The sequence below is a fragment of the Martes martes genome (assembly GCF_963455335.1).
Source record: "Martes martes genome assembly, chromosome: 7".
In the NCBI taxonomy this organism is placed as follows: Eukaryota; Metazoa; Chordata; class Mammalia; order Carnivora; family Mustelidae; genus Martes; species Martes martes.
Genome location: NC_137894.1, coordinates 108,339,268 through 108,350,674, shown reverse-complemented (window position 1 = coordinate 108,350,674; position 11,407 = coordinate 108,339,268). Strand labels below are relative to the sequence as shown.

Genomic DNA, 11,407 nt, shown 5'->3' with positions numbered 1-11,407 from the left:
CTTAATCTGAAATAAATCTGTGACAACTGACAGATACTTCTTTTAGACAGTTGTGGAGAAAGGCTTGACTTGTCCTAGTACATCAGACACAGGCTTCATTATTTTTAGTCTCGTTAAAAAAAAAAAAGTTACCATAGCAACCACACCATCATCTAGGGCAAATATTATTTCTTTAAGTCAATAAAACGAGGAGCTGTCCCACAAATACCCAGTGCTTTGAAAGGAAGAAATGTCTTTTCAATAAAATTAATTTCTCCAAGACTTCACCATTTGTCTTCATTTGTAAACCCAGATTTCCACCCCCCGCCCCATTGCCGATAAGGGGTATTAAAAGCAACATACAGCTATGTAAAGTCTAAGGCTGGCCTTCCTTACATCTGTTTGCAGAAAATCAATAATTCTGTTAATTCCTTGAAACACAAAGCTTCATTCATGGCTTTTTTTTCAGCCACAGGAAGCCTACTGTTGGTTAAGTCGACCCTTGGATAGAGCATTGTTTATTCTGAAAGGACAATGTGGAAAAACATTATCAAAGCATGCACATCTCTCCTCAATTCTTAAGAGATCATTGTAAGTTACACAACAAACAGCTTTGCTCCTGTGGGTCCTCACTTAGTACCCGTGGGACAAAGTGGGTTATTTAGCATGCATTGGTTGGCTCAGTTAATTTGACTCTCTTGTTGGTCAGCACTGACATTGCTCGGGATATTCATGAAGATTTATTCCTATATCGAATATTGGAACTATGATAAAGCGTGTACCCCCAAAGTGTGAGAGTTGGACCTTCAAGACTACATCTTATGCTCCAGACTTTTTTCATACTGGAAAATGTGTTGTTAAGTTTAGCATCCAGTCAAAACAGCACAGGCTGGCTGGGGAAGCAAGCTTGTTGTCACCCCGTGTCTCCTGGTTTCAGGATGCTGGTGGGGTCTCACAGCCCCCAAAGACTGCCTCCTCTGTTCTCAGGCTCACATTTCCCCCCACATTTAATACCTTTGAAATCAGGGTATAACTAAAAATTAATGGTGTGATGTAATTTCTTATTGGCAGCTTTTTATTTCTTGGAGGTACACAATGATGATGGGAAAGAAAGAGAAACATTTGTTGCCTGCTTATCAGGTATTGAGCACTGAGATGAACAATTTGTATATGTTATTTTTTTAAAAAGGATTTTATATATTTATTTGAGAGAGAGAGCGTGCAAGAGAGAGCGACACAAGCGGGTAGGGGGTGGGTAGGGGCAGAGGGAGAGGGAGAAGCAAGCTCCCCACTGAGCGGTGAGCCCAATACAGGGCTCAATCCCAGGACCCTGGGATCATGACCTGAGTTGAAGGCAGATGCTTAACCGACTGAGCCACCCAGGCGCCTCTTTAGATGTTATTTTGTAGAATCCTCACAGGAACCCTGTGAAGGAGGCAGTTTTAGTTTTGTGGAAGGTTAAGACCCAGGGGGTTATGAGTCTTGTCCAAGATCACACGTTGGCACGTGTCAAAGTCAAGAATTGAACCGTAATCTGGAAGACTTTATTGTGGTATGAATCTTTGGATTCTCCATCTGACTTCCCCTCAGCTGGTTTTGTTCATAAGAGAGTTTGCCAAACTTTAAATTCTGGCGCAAAGAAAGGCCTTGGGAATTGTAAGGTCCAACCCCATCATGTTACAGATGGCAACATCGAGGCTGAGAAAAGTGACCTGCCCATGTCAGTCACAGAGGAAGCTGTACCACCGACAGTCACCGTGGCTGATCCAGCGGAGCAAGTAGCCAGGCTCTTGTGATGTCTTTGTTGCCTGCACACAGTGCCCACCCCTGGGCCCTCCCCATCTGGGCCTTCCTCCCCGGACCAGGCCTTGGTTGCTCAGTCTCCTCTTCAAGGCACCGACCCTTCTCCTCCTCTGTTGACATGCTCCCCCAGGATCCTCCAGGCCTCTTCTGCCTTCTCCTTCCACATCCCTACTGAAGCTCTTTCTTGAGACTCTTGCACCATGGGAACAATGAATCCATAAGAAGATGAAAATAGAACAAGATGAGAGAAGATTCTCCAGGGCCTGCACTTGGAGAGACATCACCCACATCTTCATTTAATTCCTCAAGAGAGTGACTTCAATGGTGGGAATGTCCATGGGGATGGGAGGGAAGGTGACAGATGCACAGACCTGGTGCCAAGATATTCTGTAGGTGGCCTTTGAAACCACGCACAACCTCTTGCTTGGCCTGTAGAGAGCCAAGTGGCACGGCATAGTGTAAGGATGGCAAAAAAGTGGCGTCTATACATCATTCCCCTTTTCTACACCCATGATGAAGCTGATGAGCCATGGCCTCTGCACCGTGGCCATTCCAAGATCTCCTTAATGCAGTGTCCCAAGAAGCACCTTCAACACTTGGTTGTAAAGATGAAACCACATTATTTACCATGCCCAATGCTGTCGAAGACTTTGGAGGGGGACAGATTGCAAAATAACTGAGCCTCTATTTCACCCAATGGAAAAAGGAGAAAAAAAATCATGATTTACAGAAGTGTTGTAAGATTGAGAGATAACATATGTGAAAACACAGCAGAATCCATAGGAGGTGCTTGGTAACTAGAAACTGTCATTCTTACAAGGTTAATGACGATGGGGGGGTAGGTGTGATGCTCAGTTCTGCATTACAAGGGAATTGGAGATTGTAAAAGAAAAGTACCCTTGGCTTCTCTTTGTTGTCTTTATCTTGTGACATTACAGAGGCAAGGATGTATGTTTCAGGTCTGATGCAAAAGGGCTGAAGAATTCTCTTCAGAAATACAGTTCAGGATGGCAGCTCACCACCAACTGGAGAACTTTAAGCAAGTTAAGAAGAACATACCAGGTAAGCAGTCTGTCCCACAGGACCCCAGTTCTGGTTATGTGACCCACAGGCTCGAGGGCTGGAGAAAGTCCTTTATTCCGAGCCCTGTTCAATTTTCTACAAGACACATATCATAATCTGATTCTAGAGGTGGGTATATGGATGGTCTAGTGATGGATTCACTGAGGGTTATTAACACATTTTGAAAAAATCAAGCCCTGAATGGGTAGCATATATTTAAAGAACACTTTCCTTTGCCAGAAACAGAAAGGTTTTAACTTCTTTATGTAGTATTTACTTGTGTAATGTGCATCTTAAATGTCTCTGGCTATGTCATTATTTGCTGTGATATGTAAACTGCTAAGGGCAGGGATGGTATCTGGTTCATTTATTTTTTAGAGCACCCAGAATAATGCCGTGACCAATGAGGTCTTTAATCCATTTGTATGCTACCGTTGCAGATTGGAATATAAACTGTGTCCCATGCTCATAAAGAATACTATTGCATTCTCAGTTCAGACTTTGCAGAACCAGAGTGTAATGAAACATTTCTGTTAGAACAACATTGAATATCATTACATGCAGCCCAAATATATACCTATTGGTTTATTTTAATTCTTAAAGGGTCAATATCAATTGATTTTCCATTCTAAAAGCCTGCGCAGTGTAGAAAATTTGAAAAATGCTGAAAACCATACAGAAGAAATAAAATGTCGTCTTTAATTCCTGTGCCACAAGAGAATCTCTTTGGACATTTTGGTGTGTGTGTGTGTGTGTGTGTGTGTGTGTTTTCCTATAAACTCATTTTGAAGTGTTATTAATATTAGCTAATCCTTAACTAATTTTAAGACCTTCAAAGGTTTCTTCTTACTGTGAGTTCCATCCTTTCAGCTTGTGATCCTGTGTTCTTTCCAGGAAGAATTACCGTTTTGTTATTTTCAATGTATTGAAATGTGTTGTGAGCTCAGGGAAAGAGTTTGCTGTGAGAGGCTAGTGACGGACTCCTGTTTCGAAGGAAAGTTGTGGTTACCATGAAGGAAAATTAATCCATCTTGCCCCAGTGCATTTGTTCCCAGGTGAACTACTTTTGACTGTTTCCCCAGGATTATGTCACCCACCAAGGCAACTTTCTGTTTCAGTAGGTGATGTTAAGCAACAAAACAACACCCTTTAAGTTAATCAGTTTTGGAAAAGAGAGACTGGCTTTATATCCCAAGGCTTTGATGTGTTTAGTGGTTCCTGTAAGGATCTGCCTCTCTTTTGTTTTGATTGACAAGACCCTTCCTATATATTTGAGCAGTCAAGCAGCCTGGTACCAGAGGGTAGAGACATTTACCAGAGCAAACTTCTGGCACTCATTGTGATTTTCTGACATCTTGGGTGCAAGTGTGAGCTCTAAAAGGAGTTAGCTCCAGCAAGATCAGGTAAGTGCTTCTCCATATTTGTAGCTGCAGTCCACTGGAAGGGAACTCCAAAGAGCCCTGCTAAGGTGACAGATCAGAGGTAGATCAGGAGAAGTAGATGAGACCGAGATATCCGATTTCAAAATAAATAATTCTGTAGCAGTAATGAATTATTTGAGGCGATAATGAATGGAGGACATTCCATCCACGCAGTGTCCACTCTCCCTTTAACATCCAGGTGTGTTCTGTTCTGTGGGCCAAGCCTGTAGGGAATGACTCTGGTTCCTGGAAAAGCACAGAAAATCACCATGACCCAGGGAGGATAGACTTGACAGTAGATTGGGATTAGGTTTTAAACCCTTCTAACGCTTTCTAATATGTGGATTTAAATTGAATCACAACCAAGTGCCTATTACAGTGGAAGCATAGAGCAGAGGCAATTTGTAGCTAATAGGATACATTTTTATGAATGGTACCAAGTCAGGTGCCGGGAGTCATAATATCTTATGCACATCCCTGTTTTCTGTGGGCTGGGTTGGTAATAGTACATCTGGGCATGGAGTTTTTATTTATTGCCACCCCTCCCATTCCCCATCCATGACACTGAGAATATAATTTTGAGCAGGTAGGGAACATGGCACCAAATACCCTAGATATGAACAAAAATAATTTGTGTGTGTTTGTGGAATATGTTCAGATATGCATTACTTTTGGTGTGACTCATATTTTGCATTTATTTTGACGAGACCATTGGAATAAAGCTCTCTAACATGTGAGTCAAGTCCAGCAGTTGGGGAACAATAAGGAAAATCCTGAGAATGCCCTAGGGGAGGGGCTAGGTGTCTGGTGAGCACAGTAGGTCCGTGGAAACCGAGCTGGAGTTAGAGGAATATCTGGGCCGTTATGTTGGTGTCTGTGGGCGTTTGCACTTTCTTGGCTCATTTCTTCTGAAATGCTAAGAACAAAATGCCTTTGACAGTGACCATAATATCATTGGTCACCCCCTAGAAGGAAGCTGGCTCTCTTTTTAGTTTTTTTAAAAGATTTATTTATTTATTTCAGGGAGAGAGCGAGAGCGAGCACAGGTGGGAGGGGCAGAGGGAGAGTCTCAAGCAGGCTCTGTGCTGAGCGTGGAGCCTGACGCTGGGGCTTGATCTCATGATCTCGAGATCATGACCTGAGCTGAAACCAAGAGTCTGTCGCTTAACTGACTGAGCCACCCAGGTGCCCTGGGAAGCTGGCTCTCTTAATAAACTCTCTTTCCTTTCCGTCTCTGGAAGAACGCCATGAAGCTGGCATACCTTTTCCTTGGCCCCATGGCCCTCTTCCTCCTTGCTGGCTGCAGCTGTGTCCTCAGCACCTCCAGTGGGAACCTGCTCACCTTTGTGGGCTGTGCTGTGAGGGAGTTTACTTTCCTGGCCAAAAAGCCAGGCTGCAGGGGCCTTCGGATCACGACGGATGCCTGCTGGGGCCGCTGTGAAACCTGGGAGGTGAGTCTCAAGACTGAAGGCAAAGCCTTCAGGCCAGCCACCTGGGCTGATTCCTGTGTTCACTTTTTAAATAAAATGAGGTAGAGTGGGAGAATTCCTGCGGAATTTTTTAAATGACAATTATTTGGCATTCTCCAAGAAAAATCTGAAAGACGCATGATCTTGCCCCTCTAACAAAGCATTGATAAAATTAATATTCATATTTACATAGTGTCTGTGTATTTGGGAATCATCTCTGGAAGGTTAAGATATGCTATTATTCTACACATTTTCCACATGACATGGAGGAATTCAAGGAGTGAGTGACTGCCAAGTTATATGGATAGTCAGTAGAAAGGTGGGAATAAATCGTTGGTTCAAGCGTGTCACCAAACTTTCTCTATATTCTTCTATCTGTGATCTAACCAGCCAGTTAACAAGAGATAGGCCTCAGGCTGTCTAGCAAGGTGAGGGTGAGTCCTCAGTTCTTCCTTCAGTGGCTCATGTACAGCGTGGCCCTATCCCAGCTCCCCACTGCAATTTGTGGGGACCTCAGGGATTGTCACAGACATGTAAACAAAGTCCCTTTGTAGTCAATGATATCCATCCAGCCTTTTAAGAGGCATTACATTTAAAATGAGGTTAAAAATCTTAGACAAAGTTAGAACTCTATTGGGCTGAGGTGAGGAGATGTTTGCAAGGTGAGAAGAAAAGGGGCCCATTCATCGTAGAGTGTCCCATCTCGCCGTGGAGTGACTGTTGACTCTGTACTGAGGTCCGAGTTGGTTACTAATGAAGCTGCAGTGCGGGTTTGTCACCCTGGTTCAAAGACTTCTAATGAGCACCCACTATTGGAAATTCCAAAGCCAGCATCCTAGATTCTCAGCAATATGAAGTTTGCCTATTTTTCCAATGTCTACCCATGCCCTGAGCTTTGGTCTTGTCAGACTGATTTTGAAAAGTTTTATTAAATACCCCTTGTGAAATCTCACATTTGGTCTCTTTCTCATATCCCTTCTCATTTTCATCTATCGTTATTAAATATATCCTATGATGCTTGTGTCCAGGACCAACTCTTTCCCTAGAGATTTTCTGACTCCCTGGTCAGCCCTGACTCTGGTTTACCTTTTGTGTTACTTTTTCCCACCACACAACACGAGACTGTAAGTTTTTTTAGGAGAGAAGTTTCATTCTTGTGCCTTTGATAGCTCTTGTTGAAGTGTCACGTAGGAACAAGACACTCAATATATATTTGTTGAATTATACGGGATTGACCTCTATCTGGAGTCATACATCTTTTAACCTAATTGATGCCAACTTAGAAGTCTATGAGCACCATGAGAGGACACTGGCATGAGAAAAAAAAGCCATCTTGTCAGGGACTCAGAGAGCAACCTGCTATCACTTAGTTAAAAGTATGATCCCATGAGTGGATTGGGGATGGTGATGAAATCTTCAAATGAAATAAAGCTATTCCACCCAATTTGCTGTATTTTTTGCATCACCTAGGGGCATAAGACCTAACAGCCAAATGGAAATTCAACTACTAAGGATACCATGGCCATGACTTGACATCAAACTGACTTGGGGAGCTTTGGCATCTTCCTATATTCAGGGCTTGGCCTGGCTGTGTCTACCCTGACTCAAAGTTCATTTCTCAGCTCTTTGGAGCTCTTTCTGGGCCCAGATTTCAAACTGTGTTTCCTTCAATTCAGCTCATTTTCCTCTTCTCTTTAAAAATTGATGAATGTCTTTAATTGGATCCTGGTCACCCACAGGAGGTCAGGGACTATGTTCTCACTGGAGAAATGGAAGCATCAAGACCATTAGAGAACAAGATTCTCCTTCATGTTAGCCAGCTTCTATTTATGCCTTTACTCTACTGTATGTACAGGGAGGTCACTTACAGAAAATAAATAAAAGAATGAGATTTATTTCCCCAGTAATCTGAAAGTTTCTGAGATAAAAAGCACTTATTTTTGGGAACTGGAGAGCATGTCTAAAATGAGGATGTCTGTGACAACAAAGTGGCTGGATTTACTTCAAAGGGGGAACATTGCTGAAAATAGCCTTTGCTCATGGCCTGGGTTTAGGGTTGTCAGATTTATCAAAAAAACCCAAACCAAACCAGATCATGACACCAGTTTAATGTGAATGAGAGATAAACAATTGTGGGGTTTTTTTTTTTTTGTTTTGTTTTTGTTTTTTGTTTTTGGTGTAAGTCTGCCCCATGAAATATTTGAGGGCGTATTTTACACTAAAAATTTTTGTTGTTTATTTTGACATTCAAATATTACTGAGTGTCTTAGATTTTATGTGGCAACTCTGCTTGAGACTCCAGATTACTGAGGGTAAGAAGATACGAAGCAAACTGAAGAGGTTCTGAAAAGTGGAGGAAGCTGTGATATTAAGTTGAGGTCTTCCGTGTAGTCCTTAGAAAAAGCAAAGCCAATCTTTTTCATGATGTTCATGGAAGAACTTTGTTCTGGGCCTCATTACCTATATTTTACATACCCAATACAAGTGAAGACATTGTTTTTTGAAAGCTTGTAAGTTGCTACTTTTATTATTACTTCCTTACTCTTAGAACAGCTCTGGTAGGAACAAGAGATGACATTTGCTGAACACTTACGTGGTGCTGGGCCTCGCACATGCCATCTGTCATCCTACCTTATCCCCATAAAGAGGCTGTGAGGGGAAGATTTTGTTTTATAGTTACGGAATCCGAGACTTCGAGAAATTAAGTGGATTTTCCAAAATCTTCAGCAAGTGGCACAACAGGGGCCTAACATTAAGGGTCTGATTACAGGATTCGAATTTTTTTTTTTTAACACAGTCTTGCAGCCTTTATTTTTTGTGCACTTATCATGCCATGAATTCCTAGGGAAGAGGTTGCACCAGCTCAGGTTCTTTTCTGTTGTTTCTCACGAAGTATGCTTCTCCAGGTGGAGCAGGTTGGCGCGTCAGTTGAACCCAAGTACCTTTCTTTCTCTTTGGCTTCCTTCTTTTTCTGATCACGTTCCTTCATGTGCTTCAGGAAGATATCTAGGCTCTTTGAGGGCTTAACCTGCTCAGGATGTACATTCATTCTCTTGGCAAGAATCTTGATCTTAACCTGTTTGTTTATAACGACGGCAACAGCAAGCTGGGTAACACTATAGACGCTTCCAGATTTGCCACGGTAACATTTGGGAGGACACTCCTTTTTGAACAGTGCCCGTTCCCTGGATGTCCACAAGATCACCTTTCTAGTGGATTCTAGTATGTGACCAAGGGAACAACTTCCGTTTTCTAAAAGGCCTAGAGAACATAGTGTGGGTGCCTTTCATTCGTGTTGGTCATTTTGGTGAATTACTGGAAGATGGCGGTTCCACTCCAGGGCTTGAGATTTAAACTGCTATTTTGTGCTGATTTCCTGATCTCTAGGCGCTTTATAAAATTATCTTGGAGTTCAAGATGCATAAAAGAGGAAGTCAGGAATTGAATCCTTTGATGATCAGAACAGCCCACAGGGCATTCTGGAACCTTCCTTGCTCTGTCTTCTGTCATTGATTCAACAAATAGTGATTGAGAAGCTCCTGGGTGACAGGGACTACTCTAGGTAGTAGAAGCGCAGCAGTGAGTAAAATGGGCATAAATCCCTGTTCTTTTTTTTTTTTAAATTAAAAAAAATTTTTTATAAACATATAATGTATTATTAGTCCGAGGGGTACAGGTCTGTGAATCGCCAGGTTTACACACTTCATAGCACTTACCATATCACACACCCTCCCCAATGTCCATAACCCCACCACCCTCTCCTTACCCCCCTCCCCCCTGCCACCCTCAGTTTGTTTTGTGACATTAAGAGTCTCTTATGGTTTGTCTCCCTCCCGATCCCATCTTGTTTCATTTATTCCTTTCCTACCCCCCAAACACCCCATGTTGCCTCTCAGCTTCCTCATATCAAAGAGATCATATGATAGTTGTCTTTCTCAGATTGACTTATTTCACTAAGCATAATACCCTCTAGTTCCATCCATGTTGTTGCAAATGGCAAGATTTCATTTCTTTTGATGGCTGCATAGTATTCCATTATATATATATACCACATCTTCTTTATCCATTCATCTGTTGAGGGACATCTAGGTTCTTTCCATAGTTATTGTGGACATTGCTGCTATAAACATTCGGGTGCACGTGCCCCTTCAGATCACTACGTTTGTATCTTTAGGGTAAATACCCAGTAGTGCAGTTGCTGGGTCATAAGGTAGCTCTATTTTCAACTTTTTGAGGAACCTCCATGCTGTTTTCCAGAGTGGTTGCACCAGCTTGCATTCCCACCAACAGTGTAGGAGGGTTCCCCTTTCTCTGCATCCTCGCCAGCATCTGTCATTTCCTGACTTGTTAATTTTAGCCATTCTGACTGGTGTGAGGTGGTATCTCATTGTGGTTTTGATTTGTATTTCCCTGAATAAATCCCTGTTCTAATGGCGGTTCCTTTCTAGAGTGGGGGAAACACAACACAAATAAATACAGTATGTAAAGTGTCATACGGTCCTGACAAATGCTACGGAGGAAAGAATAAAGTAGGAAGAGGGTGGGGACATGGCAGGGTGTGGAGGTGGAATGTTGCAATTTTAAAGATGGTCAGGAAAGGTTTCTGTGAAAAGGTGATGTTTGAGCAAAATGGCAGGCTGGCAAAGGAGTCAATCATAAGGGAGAAGAATGTTCTGTGCACTGGGATTAACAGGGGAAAGACTCTGGAGTGGGACTGTTCGTGGGTAGGTCTGAGGAACAATCAGGGACTCCTGTGGCTGGAGCAGAGTGAAAAAGCCAGCAAGACAGGGAGGCTGGAGACATAGCAGACAGAGGGTCTCGAGGGTGGACGTCTTTGACTTTTACTCTGAGTGAGATGGGAAATCTCTGGGGCTTTGAGCAGAGAAGAGATAGGATCTGACTTAATTTTAAGAAGAATCGCCTGGGGCTGCTGTGTCATAAAGAGACTGTAGGGGATGATGGTAGAAGAGAGACCAGTTAGAAGACTTTTGCAATGGTCAGGAATATCCATTTGCTAAATATTTATTGAGCACTTGCCATATGCCATGGCTCTTTTGGGAGCTCAGGATATGGAAAGCAGGTTGCTGCTTTCAGGAATTTGCCTTCTACTGGGACGAGAGAGATTGACAAGTAAATAAATGACTAGTGAGTTAATTTCTGATAGTGATAAATGGTACCGAGAACAAGAAACAGGATGGTATGTTCTAATGGGTTTTCTGTTTTCTACTTCTGGGGACAGAAGCCCATTCTGGAGCCCCCCTACATTGAAGCCCATCATCGAGTCTGTACCTACAACGAGACCAGACAAGTGACGGTCAAGCTGCCCCATTGCGCCCCTGGAGTGGACCCCTTCTACACCTACCCCGTGGCTGTCCGCTGTGACTGTGGGGCCTGCTCCACGGCTACCACGGAGTGCGAGACCATCTGAAGCTGATGTGGCCGGCAGAACACAGCCGGTGGCTTTGCGCTTCCCAGACCCACCTGCGTGGGCAGCATGAGCAGCGTTCCCCCTGCATTCTTCTTCGAGCACTGTCTAATTTTGTCTACCCCTGTGGAGGAGGGTACCTGTCCTCCTTAGGTCCAACTCAGGCACAAGTCCCAGAGGCAGCCTATTGATGCTAAAAATGCAAAACAGTATCTGTGTTTTCACCACAATAATTTCTCTGGCTCACA

General features: G+C 43.1%; 1 protein-coding gene across 1 annotated transcript; it reads left to right on the top strand.

Moving 5' to 3' along the window:
* Positions 1–5,512: 5,512 nt before the first annotated feature.
* GPHB5 (glycoprotein hormone subunit beta 5) lies at positions 5,513–11,162 on the top strand (the record flags this gene model as incomplete). Its single annotated transcript, XM_080808457.1, has 2 exons — positions 5,513–5,716; positions 10,974–11,162. The coding sequence occupies 2 exons, from the start codon at positions 5,513–5,515 to the stop codon at positions 11,160–11,162; spliced, it is 393 nt and encodes a 130-aa protein (XP_080664583.1).
* Positions 11,163–11,407: the final 245 nt, after the last annotated feature.